At 43.9% G+C, this 23,612-nt stretch overlaps 1 protein-coding gene across 1 annotated transcript; it reads right to left on the bottom strand.

The window, feature by feature from the left end:
• Positions 1-1,660: 1,660 nt before the first annotated feature.
• LOC123093043 (metal transporter Nramp2) lies at positions 1,661-4,802 on the bottom strand. The gene is made up of 4 exons (XM_044514917.1): positions 4,095-4,802; positions 3,306-3,442; positions 2,562-3,214; positions 1,661-2,124 (listed from the first exon to the last, which is right to left on the bottom strand). The coding sequence occupies exons 1-4, from the start codon at positions 4,661-4,663 to the stop codon at positions 1,918-1,920; spliced, it is 1,566 nt and encodes a 521-aa protein (XP_044370852.1). The 5' UTR covers positions 4,664-4,802; the 3' UTR covers positions 1,661-1,917.
• Between the last annotated feature and the right edge of the window lie 18,810 nt (positions 4,803-23,612).

Raw genomic sequence — 23,612 nt, 5'->3', positions numbered from 1 at the left:
CACCCCCCCCCACACACACACACACACAACCACTTGTTGGTTGGCTGCTCTAGAGAGAACTTGACACTTGTCATTTGAGAGCAATCCATCCTCTGACGACTTTGAGAGAATCCAAAGTGAGGAAAAACCCAACCAGAGCCAAAGTGATTGAGCATCACTAAAGAGATTGATCTGTGTGATCCGACGCCTGTTACTTTTGAAGAATATCATTCTTCCAGACGGTTAGGCGTCAAGTTCTGAACACCCAAGAGTAATTGTGGTGTGTCGGTGAGCAAGTCTGTGAAGATTTTGGAAGTCTACCTTGAAGACTTACCACGAGTGATTGGGCGAGGTCTAAGTGACCTTGGCTCAAGAGGAATACGGTGAGGACTAAGTGTCCTCTGAGTTCGTCTCAGACGCCTCAACCAGATGTACAGTTGATATAGCAACTAGAACTGGTCTACCAAATCGCTCTGTCTTCACTGAGCCTACCTGGTTTCAAATTCCTCACCCTTACCTTGAGTATTTTCGTTGCTGAAGAATTTGTGATCTGCTTTCTGAACTTGAAGTGAAGACTTTCATCATGTTGTTTTTCATTTCTTCAGTTCATCTTCCTCATACTTGTATTTGTGTATGATTTCATGTTCTTCACCTATATGTATCTTGTATGCATGTTTTTTCATTTTGTGATGATTTAGTTTCCTCGCATTTTTATTTCTTCACTCTGATCTTCGTCAAGTTCATCAGAGTTTGATGAATTTCTAAAAATCTCTCATTCACCGCCCTCCGGAAGTAAACCCGTGCTTTCACAGACGATATTAACTCAATTCATAACAAACAAGATTGAGTCGATTCAATATGATCATTCTTCCAACGTCATAATCTCAATGTTGTTTTAGGATTACCGTTACACTTAACGATATCCTAAGATCCGGAAAACATGATCACCAAGAACACTTGAGCTAGTCCTAGAGGCAAGACTAGGAACCTTTTATTTTACCGTGTACCATTCCACACGTGCTTATGAGTTTTCCACTGAACCGCCTATTCCAGAATCATAACAGTTATAGCACAAAATATAAACTCTATAATTATGAATATCGAAATATAATAATACAGATATTATTGCCTCTAGGGCATATTTCCAACACTCGATCTCGAGCTTCTTCGTTTTGACGGCTTCCTTCTTTTGACGGCCTCCTCCATCTCGAGCTTCTTCGTTTTTAGCTCCATGTAGGCCTTCGTTTGTTCCTCTTTTTCTTGGCGTCGGCGTGAGCACCTTCTTCGGCTTCTTCTTCTTCGTGGTGTCCGGGATGGTGGTGGCAGCGTCCTTTGGCTCGGTGGCCATGGCGAGAGGCGGGAAGGCGGGAAGTTATTTGGAAGAGAAGAGGGAAATGGGGATGTTGTGCCCCCGACGGACGGGCCAGGGGAGGACAAGGGCGGGCATCGCGCGTGTTCGTGCCTCGTCCGTTCTCACGCGAACCCGGCCCAAATTTGGGCCAGAAATGTGTCGTGGACAAAGAGAATGTTTGCGTCGGCGCGTTTTCTATCCGTGTCGAACCAAACGGACGGGGATGGACCAAATGCAGTCATGCGTTGGAGTTGGCCTTAGTCGCATCACTCCATGGAGGGGTCTACCGGATTCCACTCCGTCAACCATCCTCCAAAAAAGGGGAAGAGATAAACAAAACTATCTACCATTTATCACCTCAAGTATGCTGGTGTTGGTGTTGGTTTAGCCCAATCCTAAAGGGGAAGCCTGCTAATCCACAAATACAGTTATACAACAACTGATATACAATATAGACCTCTCCCCCGGAGCTAATACAAATAGGCAGCCGTACAGGTTGTACACTGGGGAGCAGCTTTCTTCCAATATTGTCTATCCACTTCCATTCATCTTCTTCATCATGGAGATGAAATGACGAACACTCTTTCTCATGAGCTCTTTGAGACTGATGAGCGAAGGCGGGAATACAGCGTGGTGTTCCTCAGGATGAGGTACATGATGAAAGCGAGGTAAACAGCCAGCACGACGCACAAGCTTGAACGAACGACTGCGCCCCGCACTTCATTGGTGTAGAAGGACAGTATGAGGTATCCGTTGATGAGCATCAGAAAGATTGTGACAATCCAACTTATCACCTAAAAAAGAGCACAAAACAAGTTAGCATAGTAAACGAGGGACGGACAGTGTTACCAATTCTGCAACGTTGCATTATCACCGCCCGCCAAAAACATATATCTTCATGATTTCTCATCTGAGTACAGTTTCATCATCAAACATATAATTGTGAACTAAATAAACAAAAAAACTGGTCGAGAATCTTCCGAAGTTCGAAAATATTGAGTGGATACAGCCGTAGGTGCCTAAGTAAAATCGGGATCTGAAATTAAGGGGTCTCTGCTTGGTAATTATGGGATTAAAAGCTTTTTAGTCCTTTCAGACGAATAACACAATCTTATGCAGAGACACGACCAACAACTCATACAGCAGCAAATGTAACACCTGAAGAACCAGTTATGTTCACAGCTAGCATGAAAACTATAACTTTTATGGCTAACAGTCGAAGTTAACTTACTTTGGTGATAGGACCGACCAGGAATGACCCCATGAGCTGCTCACTCGAAACAAGGGTGATGAGAGGAATTAGTGCAAATGGAATCTGAATGGACTGAAGAACATTGAGCGACTCATTCAGAACGTCCATGGTAGGATCTTCAGTGTCAAAAAATAAAGCCACAATCATAGTCGGAATAATGGCAAAGCTTCGAGTGATCACTGCTCGTAACCACTTCTTCAATCGAAGATTAAGGAAACCTCCCATGACGAATTGGCCTGCATATGTGCCAGTGATCGTGCTGCTCTGTCCAGACGCTAACAACCCAATAGCCCAGATATAGAGGACAGGAAACAGGGCAGTTCCATATTTCTCCTGTAAGTACTGGCCAGCATTCTCAAGACCTATGTTATCAGCTTTATCGGATCCATAAAATCCTTTAGCGAATACCGTTGTAACGCAGATGTTAATAAAGAAAGAGACGATGAGAGCAAGAATCGACTCAATGTTGTAATAGTACACTGCTTCTTGAACGCGTGATTTCTTTTTTGTGTCAATCTTCCTGGACTGCACTAGCGCTGAGTGCAAGAAAACATTATGGGGCATAATGATGCAACCCACAATTCCAACCGCCTGCTTGATGGTCTTTGAGCTCAGCTTTGGAACCACCAAACCTAATTATGAAAAATATTGAATAAGTTCTTCTACGTCTCAAGAGTGCATCAGAAAGAAAAGCATCTGCCAACATATCAGACCAAGAATTACCGATCAGAAGCTCCTTTCCACTAGGCTTTGTTTCACCAAACATGATCGCAAATGATATAGCCATGGTTGCAATCAAGACGCCGAAAAACGCCTCCAATTTTCTCACACCATAGTTCTCCAGGAATAGAAAGATGAAGCTGGCATGAAAAACATGTCAAATGAGCCAAAATATAGCAATATACTGTATATAAGTTTGCCGAAAAGTTCTTCGCCATAAAAGGAAAGAGGAAGTTGGAGGTACATAAACAAAGCTGATGTCAAAATCAGACAAGGATTGAAGAAGACCACCATAGCAGACAAAGGATAAACAGAAACTTTTGTCTAATCATTATCTACCCTTATATTTTTGGCAGGACTCCTCCAAACAATTATTTCATCATTTTTGTTCCTTCCATTGCTATCAATCTCATCTCCCAAAAAAACCAAAACATTGTGGCAGTTAGTGATTCAGAATAAGCAGTAGTAGAATTGTACGGATAATAGACAAGAACACATTTACATATTTTAATCTCTGTAACAACTACAAGTCTCTGACCAAAGAGAAACATAACAGAAGGTACTAAACCGAACAATAAACATGCAGTGCCGCCTGAGCCACACAAGATTATACTAATAATTATTAAGAGAGTGAAAGCCACAACTGGAACAAAAGGTCACAAACATTCTGCAACCTTCGGACATGGTGAAGTTGTGATATCGACAGAGGTAACAGAACTCCTTTGTCTGCATGTTTCTCTAGCACAGACTGTTTCTCTAGCACAAAGGAGCAGGAGCAGGAAGCAAACTGACCAGTCGAAGGCGGTGATGACGACGCCGCCCCAGAGCGGCACGATGCCCCCGGAGAGGATCTTGATGGCAATCGCGCTGCCGATGACCTCCTGAATGTCAGCGCCGACGAGCGCGAGCTCCGTCATGACCCACAGCGCGCGCGTGGCCCAGGGCGGGTACTCCTCGCGGCAGAGCTCGGCGAGGTGCTTCCCGGTGACGACCCCGAGGCGCGCGGAGAGCAGCTGCACGAGCGCGCCCATGACCGTGGCCCAGAGCAGCAGCCAGAGGAGCTGGTACCCGGCGGCGGCGCCCGCCTGCAGGTCCCCCTCGAGGTTGCCCGGGTCGAGGAAGCCGATGCACATGAGGAAGCCCGGCCCCGTGAAGCGCCAGAGCTTCCGCCAGGAGAAGGCCGGGCGCGCGCGCGGTGCGCCGGGGTCGCCGTCGTCGTCGGGCTCCGAGTCGGAGATGGAGATGGAGACCTTGTCGTCCGAGTCGTACGCGCGCTCCTCGTACTCGTCGTGGGAGGAGGAGGCGGAGGCGGAGGCGCCCCCGCCGGGGAGCAGGCTCTCGGCGAGGTCGCGGGACGCCATGGGAGCGGAGGAGGATGCGTGCGCGAGTGGAGAGTGGGTTGAGGGGCTAGTGTGTCGGGGGATGGGAGTTCCTCTAACTCCTTCGTGAAATCAGGACTGGCTTTTGTTGGAACGAATTTATAGCTCCATTTCCTAATCCAACATTAACTGCCTTTTTGCACGTCCGGCATCAATCAATCAAAAAAATAAAATGAGAATACTGCGATAAAGATCTACTGTATCTGTCTCCTCCTTTTGAACGAAACTCGGAAAAATCCAGAAGAGTCGCCATGGAGTAAAGTTGCTTCAAGCAACGCCCCGGAGAAAATCGCACCGTATATTTTGGTGTGGAGTGCTGGAGTTTGTTTGTGGACACGATGCACGGCGGTTGTGCGTAACAGAATGTGGCATCGACTAAAGTATTACCCCCGCGTCGTTGACATTGGGACTATTGGAGGTACAGTTTTATTTTATTTTTCAGTTAGAGATCAGGTTGGGTCATCAGTCGAGCTTAACTCGAGAGTCATGCACGAACTTATCTTTATCGTTTGATTACGGTCATGTTTGATTCATAAGTTTTAGGACTTTTTTTAGTCCCAACTAAAAAGTCGCTAATCCCTAAAAAAATCCCTATCTGTTTGGTTCATGCGACTAAACATGGACTAAAAGACCATATTACAACCAAAAGTCTTAAAAAAAACTCTCACTCAGGGTTTTCTTTCATAAGTCCCAAATGTTCACTTTGAGTCCCTATAAGTTCCTCCTGTTTGGCTTAGATGGGACTAAAAGGGACTTTTTTAAGTCCCTACACTAATAAGTCCATGTAAACAAACACCTCCGTAGGAATGTGACTCCGAGGTGACCTCAACCGTCTAGGATGTTCAATCACCCAAGAATAACAAGATCCGTAAGGTATTAGTGGGTGAAATCAAATTTCTCTTGGTGGAATTAGATTGGGGCCCTCTCAACCAAACCCTACAAAATCAACAAGTTTGATTAGCTAGTAAGAGAGATCGGGAGAAAATGAAGCTTTGAGCAACAATAAAGTTTGGGGAGGAAGAGGTAGGTCCTCTTGCGGCCCCTTTATATAGTGAGAAAGATTCCAGCTGTTATGTTACCTTGTTCTCATCCCGCACTAAGCGGTACTACCGATTGGGCGGTAGTACGCATAAAGTAGTGCAATGGCACGAGACCACAAGGCGGTAGTGCCGCCGGAGCGGTACTACCGCTCGCCCCGACGGTAATGCCGTTGGGTTTGCAGCTCAGAGTACTAAGGAAGTGGGGCAGGACAGATGGGGCGTGGCAGTCCCGCAAAAGTGGTACTGCCGCTCGAACTGAGCGGTACTGACGCTTACAAGCAGTAGTGCCGCTCACCCACTGCCACTCTACAACCGCTAAGAGTGCACCGAATCCTGGTGAGGATCGGTAGTGCGCGGGGCGGTACTACTGTTTGTAAGCGGTACTACCGCTTGTAAGCGGCACTACCGCTCGTACTACCAACCCACTACCGTGCAACCCGACACGAAAAATCAAGTCCCCAGAAGAAGCGGTACTACACGCGGCACTAGACCGCGGTACTGCCGCTAACAAGCGGTACTACCGCTCGCCTGAGCAGTACTACCATTTGAGGCCTTCAGGATCTATGCACAGGGAACGAAGGAGCAACTCCGTCGATGCGGGAAAAGAACAGGGGCGCATATGAGAATGTGCACGTGATGATTTCACCCAAACATTTCCGAAGCAGACCCCCTCTTAATAGTATGGTTCTCCTACGACTCAAGTCCACCGAAAAAGAAACGCAGGAAAATATCAGTCTTCACTTGTAAAACTCCTAGGGGCTTGAATCGTCTTTTGTCATATAATAGAATATCTAAAATGCTCAATGCACACGATTAATTCGCAAAAACATGTTATCAATCACCAAAACCACTAAGGGAGAAATATGCCCTAACAAAAAGTTTACGGGAGTTTGCCATCCGTCTAGCCAGTCAAAAGGCATCACTTACTGCTCTCTCCTCTTCATCTGAATGACGGAAAGAAGGTGATTAGCATGCAAGTGTATGGCGGAAGCTTGCTAGAGCCACTAATCATATGCTTCATTTGGCTGAAGCCACTAATCAGCATACACCGCAATGAAGGTCGGAAGGTGATTAGCATGCAAGCATATGGCGAAAGGTTGCTAGAGCCACTAATCATATGTTTCATTTGGTTGAAGCCACTAATCAGCGTACGTTCAAACGGAAAGAAGATGATTAGTGTGGCGGAAGGTTGCTAAAGCCACTAACGATGTGCTTCATTTGGCTGAAGCCACTAATCAGTGTACTTCATCTTTGGGCGAAACCGACGCCTTCTGACATGATCTGCGAGTTCTTTAATTCTGGCTACGGCAAGGAGAAGGTGGCTGCAACCGTAGAGGAGGTGCTACCTGCGGACGACCCGACAACTCAGAGGAGAAGACGGTGATGGTCCGGCGGGTCATTTTTTGGAGGACGGCCGCGTCGGCGATTAGGCCATGGAAGGGCCCCCTCCCCAAGGTATGTATGCCTAAACTCACCCTATTCGACATGGTTCGGCCGGAGTCTTGGACCTTGGTCGTTGGGAAGAAGAAGGGTCGCCAGGCGGCGGCCGGATGGGCGCCGACAGCGCCGGTGATGTTCACTCCGGAGATCACAGGGACCGGGATTGGCAAAGCTAGAGCGATGTGTTTGAATTCTCTCCTGGGTGTGGATGGGCTAACGGAAACACATGGGCTGGCTTTGGCTGGGTATATGGCCCAGTGCGAGACACCGAACAATGGGTCGGAAACAGCTGGGTATATGGCCTGGTCTGATCTGGTCGAACCAGTTTTGACGACTCTAACTAAAACTAGATCGATCGAGGCTTCAGTCGATCGTTCTGTTCGCGTTTCTGTTGAGGGTGCTGCTAGGGTTTGGCGGATTTCTTCGTCGGGTTTCCCTACACGCGGTGGTCGAGCACGGCGAGTCCCGGTGGAGACCACGGCTGGCAGGGGAGATGGTTCCCAGCCACCTCTGCGGCTCCCGGCGCGTGATAACCCACAATTATAGCGGATCGCAACAGTTTTCGAGGGTAGAATATTCAACCCAAATTTATAGATTTGACACGAGGGGAGCCAAAGAATATTTAAAGGTATTAGCAGCTGAGTTGTCAATTCAACCACACCTTTAGATCAATTATCTGCAGCAAAGTGCTTAGTAGAAGAGTAATATGATAGTTTTGATAATGGTAGCAGCAACAACAGTAACGGTAACAGTGGTAGCAGTGATTTTGTAGCAGTAGCGATAGCAGTAGCAACAGTAGTAACTTAGCAAGACCAATATAAGGTAAATTCGTAGGCATTGGATCGATGACTCATTGGATGATATTCATCATGAGACAGTTATAACCTAGGGCGATACGACACTAGCTCCAGTCCATAAATATAATGTAGGCATGTATTCCGTAAATAGTCATACGTGCTTATGGAAAGAACTTGCATGACATCTTTTGTCCTACCCTCCCGTGGCAGCGGGGTCCTATTGGAAACTAAGGGATATCAAGGCCTCCTTTTAATAGAGAACCGGAACAAAGCATTAACACACGGTGAATACATGAACTCCTCAAACTACGGTCATTACCGGGAGTGGTCCCGGCTATTGTCACTCTGGGGGTGCCGGATCATAACACGTAGTAGGTGACTATAACTTGCAAGATCGAATCTAGAACATGGATATAATGGTGATAACATAAATGGTTCAGATCTGAAATCATGGCACCCGGGACCAAAGTGACAAGCATTAAGCATGGCAAAGTCATGGCAACATCAATCTCAGAACATAATGGATACTGGGGATCAGGCCCTAACAAAACTAACTCAATTACTGATGAATCACATCCAACTCCTCACCGACCAGCGAGCCTATGAAGGAATTACTCACTCCCGGTGGAGAGCATCATGGAATTGGCGATGGAGATGTGTTGGTGATGACGAAGATCGAAGATCCCCCTCCCCGGAGCCCCAAACGGACTCCAGCTCTGGCCTCCCGGTGAGGAACAGGAGACGGCTGTGGCTCCGTCTCATGAAACGTGATAATTCTTTCTCCCTCGATTTTTTCTAGAAATATGTGATTTTATAGCGTTGGTTTCAGGGTCATCGGGGCCACCAGGTGGGGACAACCCACCGGGGCGCGCCTGGGGGGCAGGCGCGCCGTGGTGGGTTGTGCCCACCCAGGTGCCCCCCTCAGGTGTCTCTTGGCTCCAGAAATTCTCTTTATTGATATAAAAAATCCTTGCAAAGTCTCGTTCCATTTCGAGAACTTTTATTTCTGCACAAAAACAACACCATGGTAGTTTTGCTGAAAACAGCGTCAGTCCGGGGTTAGTTTCATTCAAATCATGCAAATTAGAGTCCAAAACAAGAGGGAAAACGTTAGGAAAAGTAGATACGACGGAGACGTATCAACTCCCCCAAGCTTAAACCTTTGCTTGTCCTCGAGCAATTCAATTGATAAACTGAAAGTGAAAAAGAAAAACTTTTACAAACTCTTTTGCTCTTGTTTCATAAATAAGCTTAAACAGCACCCAAGTTTTCAGCAAAGATTATAATTAACCATGTCGACAGTAACTCTTAAAAAATATATTAACTCATACAATGACATTGTCAACTAGAGAGCAATAATAAGATATCTCAAACAACAACACGTTGTCGAAACAACCATGATACAATATGACAATGGTGGTATCTCGCTAGCCCTTTCTGAGACCGCAAAACATAAATGCATAGCACCCCCCAAGTTCAAGCAGCGACTAAACATTGTAATTCATGGTCGAAAAGATCCAGTCATGATGCCCCCAACATTAGCTACACACAATGCATCAGCATGACAACAGTGCTCTCAGGTTCTGGCGCTTATTTGAGAAGGTGATGACACAACATAAAAGTAAATGGATAGTCCCTTCACAGAGGGAAGCAGTGATTTGGAGAGGTGCCAGAGCTCAAGTTTTTAAAACATAGGTAAATGAAATTTTGAGACATGCACCCTTCTCATTTACTTCACGACTATCAGTTATCAATATCTTCCATGCTAAACACGCTAGTGGCGGTTCCCAAGCGGAAAAGTAAAGGTTATGACTCCATTCGCAGTTTTTGTTTGATTATTTGAGAGGTCAATTCTTTTTGCAGTTTGGGACCGGGCATCCCTATTACCGCCCTTTTCTCTTGCGATGGCGAGTGAATAAACACTCAACCTGAGAATAACCCGCTTAGCATGGAAGATACCGACTACCTCCTATCATTCCATGAAAATCCAGGCGCACACAAAGGATATTTATTTGAAGTTTTTAGAGATGGCACATACAAATTTACTTAGGACGGCAGGGTAATACCGCATATATGTAGATATGGTGGACTCATTTGGAATAAGTTGGGTTTCAGGTTTTTGATGTACAAGCAGAGTTCCCACTTAGTACAAGAGAAGGCTAGCAAATAGGTTGAGAAGCGGCCAGCTAGAGAGCAACAACGGTCATGAACATGCATTATGCATAAGTAACATTGGATACTAGCATGAGTAGGATATGAACACCGTGAACATAAATATCATAGATGCTATGTTGGTTTTGATTCAACTACATGCATGAACATGTGCCAAGTCAAGCCACTCGAACATTCAGAGGAGGATACCATATCATCATACTACATCACAATCATTTTAACGCAATGTTGATACCCAAAATAAGTCATTATTCACTCCTAGCTACTTATGCATAGCATGAGAAACTATAATCTCTAATTGTCATTGCAAACACGTTTGATCATAATAGGTTGAATCATGGATACTAGGTTAAACATATTTACAAAAACAGAACAAGTCGAGTTCATACCCGTTTCTCTCTGCCACGGTCAGTTCATCTAATATCGTCATTATTGCCTTTCACTTGTATGACCGAATGATTTGAAAATAATAATAGTGCAAGAGTGTCGTGGACTAAGCTATAATCTGCAGACATTTTATTCAAAAGGAGAAGACAAGGTAATATGGGCTCTTTGTTAGATCAATAATGCAACTGAGAGCCACTCAACATTGTCATCGTGGTCTTCTCCTCGGTATGACTCAGTGCAAAGAAAAGAAATTCAGAGAAACACACTGAAATATTTTTGGAGTTTTTGGTTTTTATAAACAAACAAATGAAAAGAGAAAAGCAAAAACGAGAAAAATTATTTACACGGGAAAGCTCCCAACAAGTAAAAGAAAAACAAGGAAATCTTTTTGGGTTTTCTTTTTAGTGTTGCAACAATTTAAACTAGGAAGAAAAAACAAAAATAAGCGAAATATATTTTTGGATTTTCTCAAAGTTTTTCAAACACACAAGAAGAAAGCGAGAAAATAAATTTAACATGGATGATACAATGAAAAGTGTGAACACCGACAACTGGAATGAAATGTGTGAACATGAATGTAATGTCGGTGGGAATACCTACTCCCCCAAGCTTAGGCTTTTGGCCTAACTTGGTAATCACCAGTCGTAGAAACCGTGAGGTCCAATGTTGAAGTGTTGGGGAGAAGGCACCATAGGGTCCCACCGCTGAGGCTCCTCCTGTGCCGCAGCCAGGTTGTTCCGGTAAGCGACAATGTCCTCAGGCATAATCATGTATCCGCCCTTGGCAATATGATCAAACAAAGCAGGTGCAGGCAAGGGAATAATATCACGAGTTTTCTCACTGAAAACTAAGTTGTAAGGCATATCAGTATTAGGGTAATCAGCAGCAATAAACTAGTGGTCCTCCATAGCTGCTCTATCTAGGTAAGCTCTGGGCAAATGATGATCATGCTGGCATATCTGCACATTGAAGTGAGTCACCAAGCGAGTAGCGTAAATGTCCCCATGTATTTTACCCTTGGATCTATTAAGGTGAAGGCGATGTGCCACAATAGCTCCCAAGCTATAGGTGTTGTCGCCATAAAGTGTGCGACGCAAAACAGCAAAGTCTGGGGCGCTAAGTGCACCTACCTTCTCTCTTGCTAGCAAGCACTTTGAAATAAATATAGCAAAATAATGCACGGCAGGGAACTGCAAGCTAACAACGGTGGTGCTCGATACTCCTCTCTCATCCCCTACTGTCATAGTACGGTAAAAACTTTCAAACTCTGAGGGCTTAGGTTCTACCAAATCACCATCAGAAGGAAGCATGCATATGTCACAAAATTTAGTAAGTGGTATTTGGTAGGTTTCAGCATATAAATTAAACTGCACCTCAGGGGGATTGTTCCTAGAATGAAAATGAAAGTTTTGCACAAAGGAATTTGTAAGGAGATGATACTGTTCGCACTCAGCTGCGATGAAGTTGGTGAGGCTGGCATTAGCAGCATATTATGTGAACTCTTGAAGGATTCCAGCCGCTTCCATGAATGCATTATGCGGCCATTCGCACAGTCGTAGTTCTGCCAACCTTCAGGTATGGAGATCATTGTCAAATGACTCCCCAATAAGCCCCTTGGAGTTCTTCGTGGAAGCAAACTTCCTAATGAAACTCATCTTTTTCCTATGAACAAAATTCTAAAAAAATTAGTCCACAAAATTTTTCTCAACAAAACTTCACAAAAATGATAGCAACTACTCATATGGATGTATAGAGGGCATAACAAGCATTCAAACTACTTAGAACTCTAAGAATTCAACATGCAAGCTCATCTACAGCAGCACCAGGAGTAGCTAATTATTCCAAATATAAACCACTAAAACAAAAACTAATTGGACACATGAGGAGTCACATACCAAGCAACAAATTCCTGAAGCAGTTTCAGAAACGGAGCTTCGAGCAGGGAGATCGAAATCCGAGGTTTCGGCAGCAAGAACACGAGAGAGAGAGAGAGTGATAGTGATTTTTTTCCTGGGCGAATGTGATGATGTGGGAAGAATAAGTAAGTGAGGGGGCCCACGTGGGGACCACAACCCACCAGGGCGCGCCTGGAGGTCCTGGCGCACCCAGGTGGGTTGTGCCCACCTGGTGCACCTCTCTCTGATATTATTTGCACTAGAAATTCTTAAATATTCAAAAAAAATCATCTTAAATTTTCAGGGCATTCTAAGCATTTTTATTTTTGGGTCATTTTTTATTGCACGGAAAACTCAGAAAATAGACAAAGCATGGCATTTTATTTTATCTAACTAAGAAATACAGAAAACAAAAGGTAGGGACAGAAGGTAGTGCTTACTAAATTCATCAACTTCATACCTCTCAAAAATGATCCATTAATAAGGTTGATCAAGTCTTATTAACAACCACTTTCGATTAGCATGAAACCTGTTGGGGAACGTAGTAATTTCAAAAAAATTCCTACGCACACGCAAGATCATGGTGATGCATAGCAACGAGAGGGGAGAGTGTTGTCCACGTACCCTCGTAGACCGTAAGCGGAAGCGTTATGACAATGCGGTTGATGTAGTCGTACGTCTTCATGATCCGACCGATCCAAGCACCGAACGTACGTCACCTCCGAGTTCAGCACACGTTCAGCTCGATGACGATCCCCGGACTCTGATCCAGTAAAGTGTCGGGGATGAGTTCCGTCAGCACGACGGCGTGGTGATGATGATGATGTTCTACCGACGCAGGGCTTCGCCTAAGCACCGCAACGATATGACCGAGGTGGAATATGGTGGAGGGGGGCACCGCACACGGCTAAGGAACGATCACGAAGATCAACTTGTGTGTCCTAGGGTGCTCCCCTGCCCCCGTATATAAAGGAGCAAGGGGGAGGCCGGCCGGCCCTAGGGGGCGCGCCAAGGAGGAGGAGTCCTCCTCCTAGTAGGAGTAGGACTCCCTCTTTCCTACTCCTACTAGGAGGGGGAAAGGAAGGGGGAGAGGGAGAGGGCAAGAGGGGGGCGCCCCCCCTCTCCTAGTCCAATTCGGACCAGAGGGGGAGGGGGCGCGCGGCCCATCCTGGCTGCCCCTCTCTCTCTCCACTAAAGCCCATAAGGCCCATTACTTCTCCGGGGGGGGGGTCCGGTAACCCTCCGGCACTCCGGTTTTCTTCAAAAACACCCGGAACACTTCCGGTGTCCGAATATAGTCGTCCAATATATCGATCTTTATGTCTCGACCATTTCGAGACTCCTTATCATGTCCGTGATCATATCCGGGACTCCGAACAATCTTCGGTACATCAAAACTTATAAACTCATAATAAAACTGTCATCGTAACGTTAAGCGTGCGGACCCTACGGGTTCGAGAACTATGTAGACATGACCTAGAACTATTCTCGGTCAATAACCAATAGCGAAACCTGGATGCTCATATTGGCTCCTACATATTCTACGAAGATCTTTATCGGTCAAACCGCATAACAACATATGTTGTTCCCTTTGTCATCGGTATGTTACTTGCCCGAGATTCGATCATCGGTATCCAATACATAGTTCAATCTCGTTACCGGCAAGTCTCTTTACTCGTTACGTAATGCATCATCCCGTAACTAACTCATTAGCTACATTGCTTGCAAGGCTTATAGTGATGTGCATTACCGAGAGGGCCCAGAGATACCTCTCGACAATCGGAGTGACAAAACCTAATCTCGAAATACGCCAACCCAACATGTACCTTCGGAGACACCTATAGAGCTCCTTTATAATCACCCAGTTACGTTGTGACGTTTGGTAGCACACAAAGTGTTCCTCCGGTAAACGGGAGTTGCATAATCTCATAGTTACAGGAACATGTATAAGTCATGAAGAAAGCAATAGCAACATACTAAACGATCAAGTGCTAGGCTAACGGAATTGGTCATGTCAATCACATCATTCTCCTAATGATGTGATCCCGTTAATCAAATGACAACACATGTCTATGGTTAGGAAACATAACCATCTTTGATTAATGAGCTAGTCAAGTAGAGGCATACTAGTGACGTTATGTTTGTCTATGTATTCACACATGTATCATGTTTCTGGTTAATATAATTCTAGCATGAATAATAAACATTTATCATGATATGAGGAAATAAATAATAACTTTATTATTGCCTCTAGGGCATATTTCCTTCAGTCTCCCACTTGTACTAGAGTCAATAATCTAGATTATACAGTAATGATTCTAACACCCATGGATTCTTGGTGCTGATCATGTTTTGCTCGTGGAAGAGGCTTAGTCAATGGGTCTGCAACATTCAGATCCGTATGTATCTTGCAAATCTCTATGACTCCCACCTCGACTTGGTCCCGGATGGAATTGAAGCGTCTCTTGATGTGCTTGGTCCTCTTGTGAAATCTGGATTCCTTTGCGAAGGCAATTGCACCAGTATTGTCACAGAAGATCTTCATTGGTCCCGATGCACTAGGTATGACACCTAGATCAGAAATGAACTCCTTCATCCAGACTCCTTCATTTGCTGCTTCCGAAGCAGCTATGTACTCCGCTTCACATGTAGATCCCGCCACGACACTTTGTTTAGAACTGCACCAACTTACAACTCCACCGTTTAATAAAAACACGTATCCGGTTTGCGATTTAGAATTGTCCGGATCAGTGTCAAAGCTTGCATCGACGTAACCATTTACGACTAGCTCTTTGTCACCTCCATATACGAGAAACATATCCTTAGTCTTTTTTAGGTATTTCATGATGTTCTTGACCGCTGTCCAGTGATCCACTCCTGGATTACTTTGGTACCTTCCTGCCAAGCTTATTGCTAAGCATACGTCAGGTCTGGTACACAGCATGGCATACATGATAGAGCCTATGGCTTAAGCATAGGGAACATCTTTCATTTTCTCTCTATCTTCTGCTGTGGTTGGGCATTGAGTCTGACTCAACTTCACACCTTGTAGTATAGGCAAGAACCCTTTCTTTGCCTGATCCATTTTGAACTTTCTCAAAACTTTATTAAGGTATGTGCTTTGTGAAAGTCCTATTAAGCGTCTTGATCTATCTCTATAAATCTTGATGCCCAATATGTAAGCAGCTTTAGCGAGGTCTTTCATAGAAAAACTTTTATTCAAGTATCCCTTTATGCTATCCAGAAATTCTATATCATTTCCAATTAATAATATGCCGTCCACATATAATATCAGAAATGCTACAGAGCTCCCAGTCACTTTCTTGTAAATACAGGCTTCTCCATAAGTCTGTATAAAACCATATGCTTTGATCACACTATCAAAGCGTTTATTCCAACTCCGAGATGCTTGCACTAGTCCATAAATGGATCGCTGGAGCTTGCACACTTTGTTAGCACCTTTTGGATCAACAAAACCTTCTGGTTGCATCATATACAACTCTTCTTCCAAAAATCCATTCAAGAATGCAATTTTGACATCCATTTGCCAAATTTCATAATCAAAAAATGCAGCAATTGCTAACATGATTCGGACAGACTTAAGCATCGCTACGGGTGAGAAAGTCTCATCGTAGTCAACCCCTTGAACTTGTCGAAAACCTTTTGCAACAAGTCGAGATTTATGGATAGTTACATTACCATCAGCGTCAGTCTTCTTCTTAAAGATCCATTTATTCTCAATGGCTTGCCGATCATAGGGCAAGTTAACCAAAGTCCATACTCTGTTCTCATACATGGATCCCATCTCAGATTTCATGGCTTCTAGCCATTTTGCGGAATCTGGGCTCATCGTCGCTTCCTCATAGTTCGTAGGTTCGTCATGGTCAAGTAACATGACTTCCAGAATAGGATTACCGTACCACTCTGGTGCGGATCTTACTCTGGTAGACCTAAGAGGTTCAGTAGAAACTTGATCTGAAGTTTCACGATCAATATCATTAGCTTCCTCGCTAATTGGTGTAGTTGTCACAGGAACTGGTTCTTGTGATGAACTACTTTCCAATAAGGGAGCAGGTACAGATACCTCATCAAGTTCTACTTTCCTCCCATTCACTTCTTTCGAGAGAAACTCCTTCTCTAGAAAGGACCCGAATTTAGCAACGAAAATCTTGCCCTCAGATCTGTGATAGAAGGTGTACCCAACAGTCTCTTTTGGGTATCCTATGAAGACACATTTCTCCGATTTGGGTTTGAGCTTATCTGGTTGAAGTTTCTTCACATAAGCATCGCAGCCCCAAACTTTAATAAACGACAACTTTGGTTTCTTGCCAAACCACAATTCATGAGGCGTCGTCTTAACGGATTTTGATGGTGCCCTATTTAACGTGAATGCGGCCGTCTCTAAAGCATAACCCCAAAACGATAGCGGTAAATCAGTAAGAGACATCATAGATCGCACCATATCTAGTAAAGTACGATTACGACGTTCGGACACACCATTTCTTTGTGGTGTTCCGAGTGGCGTGAGTTGCAAAACTATTCCGCATTGTTTCAAATGTAAACCAAACTCGTAACTCAAATATTCTCCTCCACGATCAGATCGTAGAAATTTTATTTTCTTGTTACGATGATTTTCCACTTCACTCTGAAATTCTTTCAACTTTTCAAATGTTTCAGACTTGTGTTTCATTAAGTAGATATACCCATATCTGCTCAAATCATCTGTGAAGGTGAGAAAATAACGATACCCGCCGCGAGCCTCAATATTAATTGGACCACAAACATCAGTATGTATGATTTCCAACAAATCAGTTGCTCGCTCCATAGTTCGGAGAACGGCGTTTTAGTCATCTTGCCCATGAGGCACGGTTCGCAAGTACCAAGTGATTCATAATCAAGTGATTCCAAAAGTCCATCAGTATGGAGTTTCTTCATGCGCTTTATACCGATATGACCTAAACGGCAGTGCCACAAATAAGTTGCACTATCATTATCAACTCTGCATCTTTTGGTTTCAACACTATGAATATGTGTATCACTACTATCGAGATTCAATAAAAATAGACCACTCTTCAAGGGTGCATGACCATAAAAGATATTACTCATATAAATAGAACAACCATTATTCTCTGATTTAAATGAATAACCGTCTCGCATCAAACAAGATCCAGATATAATGTTCATGCTCAACGCTGGCACCAAATAACAATTATTTAGGTCTAAAACTAATCCCGATGGTAGATGTAGAGGTAGCGTGCCGACCGCGATCACATCGACTTTGGAACCATTTCCCACGCGCATCGTCACCTCGTCCTTAGCCAATCTTCGCTTAATCCGTAGTCCCTGTTTCGAGTTGCAAATATTAGCAACAGAACCAGTATCAAATACCCAGGTACTACCGCGAGTATTAGTAAGGTACACATCAATAACATGTATATCACATATACCTTTGTTCACTTTGCCATCCTTCTTATCCGCCAAATACTTGGGGCAGTTCCGCTTCCAGTGTCCAGTCTGCTTGCAGTAGAAGCACTCAGTCTCAGGCTTAGGTCCAGACTTGGGTTTCTTCTCTTGAGCAGCAACTTGTTTGCTGTTCTTCTTGAAGTTCCCCTTCTTCTTCCCTTTGCCCTTTTTCTTGAAACTGGTGGTCTTGTTAACCATCAACACTTGATGCTCCTTTTTGATTTCTGCCTCCGCAGCTTTTAGCATTGCGAAGAGCTCGGGAATAGTCTTGTCCATCCCTTGCATATTATAGTTCATCACGAAGCTCTTGTAGCTTGGTGGCAGTGATTGAAGAATTCTGTCAATGACACTATCATCAGGAAGATTAACTCCCAGTTGAATCAAGTGATTATTATACCCAGACATTTTGAGTATGTGTTCACTGACAGAACTATTCTCCTCCATCTTGCAGCTATAGAACTTATTGGAGACTTCATATCTCTCAATCCGGGCATTTGCTTGAAATATTAACTTCAACTCCTGGAACATCTCATATGCTCCATGACGTTCAAAACGTCGTTGAAGACCCGGTTCTAAGCCGTAAAGCATGGCACACTGAACTATCGAGTAGTCATCAGCTTTGCTCTGCCAGACGTTCTTAACGTCGTCAGTTGCATCAGCAGCAGGCCTGGCACCCAGCGGTGCTTCCAGGACGTAATTCTTCTGTGCAGCAATGAGGATAATCCTCAGGTTACGGACCCAGTCCGTGTAATTGCTACCATCATCTTTCAACTTTGCTTTCTCAAGGAACGCATTAAAATTCAACGGAACAACAGCACGAGCCATCTATCTACAACAAACATAGACAAGCAAAATACTATCAGGTACTAAGTTCATGATAAATTTAAGTTCAATTAATCATATTACTTAAGAACTCCCACTTAGACAGACATCTCTCTAGTCATCTAAGTGATCACGTGATCCAAATCAACTAAACCATGTCCGATCATCACGTGAGATGGAGTAGTTTCAATGGTGAACATCACTATGTTGATCATATCTACTATATGATTCACGTTCGACCTTTCGGTCTCCGTGTTCCGAGGCCATATCTGTTATATGCTAGGCTCGTCAAGTTTAACCTGAGTATTCCGCGTGTGCAACTGTTTTGCACCCGTTGTATTTGAACGTAGAGCCTATCACACCCGATCATCACGTGGTGTCTCAGCACGAAGAACTTTCGCAACGGTGCATACTCAGGGAGAACACTTCTTGATAATTTAGTGAGAGATCATCTTAAAATGCTACCGTCAATCAAAGCAAGATAAGATGCATAAAGGATAAACATCACATGCAATCAATATAAGTGATATGATATGGCCATCATCATCTTGTGCTTGTGATCTCCATCTTCGAAGCACCGTCATGATCACCATCGTCACCGGCGCGACACCTTGATCTCCATCGTAGCATCGTTGTCGTTACACCATCTATTGCTTCTATGACTATCGCTACCGCTTAGTGATAAAGTAAAGCAATTACAGGGCGTTTGCATTTCATACAATAAAGCGACAACCATATGGCTCCTGCCAGTTGCCGATAACTTCGGTTACAAAACATGATCATCTCATACAATAAAATATAGCATCACGTCTTGACCATATCACATCACAACATGCCCTGCAAAAACAAGTTAGACGTCCTCTACTTTGTTGTTGCAAATTTTACGTGGCTGCTACGGGCTGAGCAAGAACCGTTCTTACCTACGCATCAAAAGCACAACGATAGTTCGTCAAGTTAGTGTTGTTTTAACCTTCGCAAGGACCGGGCGTAGCCACACTCGATTCAGCTAAAGTGAGAGAGACAGACACCCGCCAGTCACCTTTAAGCACGAGTGCTCGTAACGGTGAAACCAGTCTCGCGTAAGCGTACGCGTAATGTCGGTCCGGGCCGCTTCATCTCACAATACCGCTGAACCAAAGTATGACATGCTGGTAAGCAGTATGACTTGTATCGCCCACAACTCACTTGTGTTCTACTCGTGCATATGACATCTACGCATAAAACCAGGCTCGGATGCCACTGTTGGGGAACGTAGTAATTTCAAAAAAATTCCTACGCACGCGCAAGATCATGGTGATGCATAGCAACGAGAGGGGAAAGTGTTGTCCATGTACCCTCGTAGACCGTAAGAGGAAGCATTATGACAACGCGGTTGATGTAGTCGTACATCTTCACAATCCGACCGATCCAAGCACCGAACGTACGGCACCACCGAGTTCAGCACACGTTCAGCTCGATGACGATCCCCAGACTCCGATCCAGCAAAGTGTCGGGGATGAGTTCCGTCAGCACGACGGCGTGGTGACGATGATGATGTTCTACCGACGCAGGGCTTCGCCTAAGCACCGCAACGATATGACCGAGGTGGAATATGGTGGAGGGGGGCACCGCACACGGCTAAGGAATAATCACGAAGATCAACTTGTGTGTCCTAGGGTGCCCCCCTGCCCCCGTATATAAAGAAGCAAGGGGGGAGGCCGGCCGGCCCTAGGGGGCGCGCCAAGGAGGAGGAGTCCTCCTCCTAGTAGGAGTAGGACTCCCTCTTTCCTACTCCTACTAGGAGGGGGAAAGGAAGAGGGAGAGGGAGAGGGAAAGAGGGGGGCGCCGCCCCCCCTCTCCTAGTCCAATTCGGACCAGAGGGGGAGGGGGCGCAGCCCATCCTGGCTGCCCCTCTCTCTCTCCACTAAAGCCCATAAGGCCCATTACTTCTCCCGGGGGGGTTCCGGTTACCCTCCGGCACTCCGGTTTTCTCCGAAAACACCCGGAACACTTCCGGTGTCCGAATATAGTCGTCCAATATATCGATCTTTATGTCTCGACCATTTCGAGACTCCTCGTCATGTCCGTGATCATATCCGAGACTCCAAACAATCTTCGGTACATCAAAACTTATAAACTCATAATAAAACTGTCATCGTAACATTAAGCGTGCGGACCCTACGGGTTCGAGAACTATGTAGACATGACCTAGAACTATTCTCGGTCAATAAACAATAGCGGAACCTGGATGCTCATATTGGCTCCTACCTATTCTACGAAGATCTTTATCGGTCAAACCGCATAACAACATACGTTGTTCCCTTTGTCATCGGTATGTTACTTGCCCGAGATTCGATCGTCGGTATCCAATACCTAGTTCAATCTTGTTACCGACAAGTCTCTTTACTCGTTACGTAATGCATCATCCTGTAACAAACTTATTAGCTACATTGGTTGCAAGGCTTATAGTGATGTGCATTACCGAGACGGCCCAGAGATACCTCTCCGACAATCGGAGTGACAAAACCTAATCTCGAAATACGCCAACCCAACATGTACCTTCGGAGACACCTGTAGAGCTCCTTTATAATCACCCAGTTACGTTGTGACGTTTGGTAGCACACAAAGTGTTCCTCCGGTAAACGGGAGTTGCATAATCTCATAGTTACAGGAACATGTATAAGTCATGAAGAAAGCAATAGCAACATACTAAACGATCAAGTGCTAGGCTAACGGAATGGGTCATGTCAATCACATCATTCTCCTAATGATGTGATCCCGTTAATCAAATGACTACACATGTCTATAGTTAGGAAACATAACCATCTTTGATTAATGAGCTAGTCAAGTAGAGGCATACTAGTGACGTTATGTTTGTCTATGTATTCACACATGTATCGTGTTTCCGGTTAATACAATTCTAGCATGAATAATAAACATTTATCATGATATGAGGAAATAAATAATAACTTTATTATTGCCTCTAGGGCATATTTCCTTCAAAACCGAAGAACTTTCTTAAATCACTAAGTTACCTTAATGGGGATATGAATGTCCCCAACAATAAGCATTTCATATTTCTTTTTAACAGTAGGTAGAGGTAGATGAAAACTTCCAATTGTGATTGTAATAGGTTTTTCAATAACATTAATACCATTCACTTGGAATTGTTTCTTCGGAAAGTGCACCGTATGCTCATTACCATTGATATGAAAAGTGCCCTTTCTTTTATTGCAATCAATAACAACCGATGTAGTATTCAAGAAGGGTCTACCAAGGATAATCGACATGTTGTCGTCCTCGGGCATCTCAAGTATAACAAAGTCAGTCAAATTAGTAACATTAGAAACAACAACGGGCACATCCTCACAAATACTGATAGGTATAGCAGTTGATTTGTCAGCCATTTGTAAAGATATTTCAGTAGGTGTGAGTTTATTCAAATCAAGTCTTTTATATAAAGAGAAAGGCATAACACTAACACCAACTCCCAAATCACATAAAGCAGTTTTCACATAGTTTCTTTCAATGGAGCAAGGTATAGTTGGTATTCCCGGATCTCCAAGTTTTTTAGGTACTCCATCTTTAAAAGTGTAATTAGGAAGCATAGTGGAGATTTCAGCTTCCGGTATTTTTCTCTTATTAGTGATGATGTCTTTCATATACTTTGCATAAGGAGGCACTTTTAAGATATCAGTCAAGCGAGTTCGCAAAAAGACTGGCCTCAGCCTTAGCAAAGCGTTCAAATTCTTCATCATCTTTATTTTTAGTTGACTTAGGTGGAAAGGGCATAGGTTTTTGAATCCATGGTTCTCTTTCCTTACCATGTTTTCTAGCAACAAAGTCTCTTTTATCATATCTTTTATTCTTTGGTTGTGGGCTATCAAGATCAATAGCTGGTTCTATCTCAACATCATTATCTAGTTCTTTGTCATTTGTTTGAATGTCTTCTTGAACCTCATCATTATCTTTTTCATTATCAGAAGGTGGGTGTTCATTACCAGATTGAGTTTCAGCATCAGAGATATAAACTTCATTATCATTATCAGGAGGTTTCTCTACTTCAGGTTCACTAGAGGCGGGCAAAGACCTATTATTTTTCTTCTTCTTTTTTCTTTTTAGAAGGACTAGGTGCATCAGTGTTAATTCTTTGAGAGTCTTGTTCAATTCTCTTTGGGTGACCCTAAGGATAAAGTGGTTCTTGAGCCATTGTACCTCCTCTAGTTGCTACTCTAACAGCAAAGTCACTTATATTATTGTTCATTTCATCAAGTAACTCCCTTTGAGATTTAGCAACTTATTCTAATTGAGTTATAACCATAGAGGCATGCTTTCCTACACCTCTAACAACATTTGAGATTCTAAATAACAAGTCACTTAAGCGAGCAATCATATCAGAGTTATATTTCAATTGTTTCATAACATTTGCATTGAAGTGATCTTGCTTTCTAATGTAATTATCAAACTCATAAAGTCATTGGCTAGGATGTTTATTATGAGGATCATCACTATCATTGAATTTTATTAAAGATTTTACCTCTACCACCTTAGGTGGTGGTGGTGCTTCAAGCCCGTGTATTTCTTCAATAGGTGGTAAATTTTTAACATCCTCGGCTTTAATACCTTTTCCTTCAAAGATTTCTTTGCCCCTTGCATATCTTCAGGACTAAGATATAAGATATCCATCTTCTTCGGAGTGGGTTTAATAGGTGTTTCAGGAGGAGTCCAATCATCATAAATTTTCAATATGTTATTCAATAATTCTTCGGCTTGCCCAATAGTTCGTTCCCTGAAAACACAACCAGCACAACTATCTAGGAAATCCCTAGAAGTATCGGTTAGTCCATTATAGAAGATATCAAGTATTTCATTTTTCTTAAGAGGATGATCAGGCAAAGCATTGAGCAATTGGAGAAGCCTTCCCCAAGCTTGTGGG

This window comes from Triticum aestivum, chromosome 4B (assembly GCF_018294505.1).
Source record: "Triticum aestivum cultivar Chinese Spring chromosome 4B, IWGSC CS RefSeq v2.1, whole genome shotgun sequence".
In the NCBI taxonomy this organism is placed as follows: Eukaryota; Viridiplantae; Streptophyta; class Magnoliopsida; order Poales; family Poaceae; genus Triticum; species Triticum aestivum.
This window is presented reverse-complemented; position numbering and strand designations above follow the sequence as displayed.

Bases quoted from the DNA above. Each gene is read 5' to 3' on its own strand.
- LOC123093043 (XM_044514917.1), bottom strand. From the start codon at position 4,663: ATGGCGTCCCGCGACCTCGCCGAGAGCCTGCTCCCCGGCGGGGGCGCC. The intron at 3,443-4,094 runs GTCAGTTTGCTT...TTTTCATGCCAG, and splicing joins GTCATCACCGCCTTCGACTG to CTTCATCTTTCTATTCCTGG. The intron at 2,125-2,561 runs GTAAGTTAACTT...GCTCTTTTTTAG, and splicing joins TGGTCGGTCCTATCACCAAA to GTGATAAGTTGGATTGTCAC.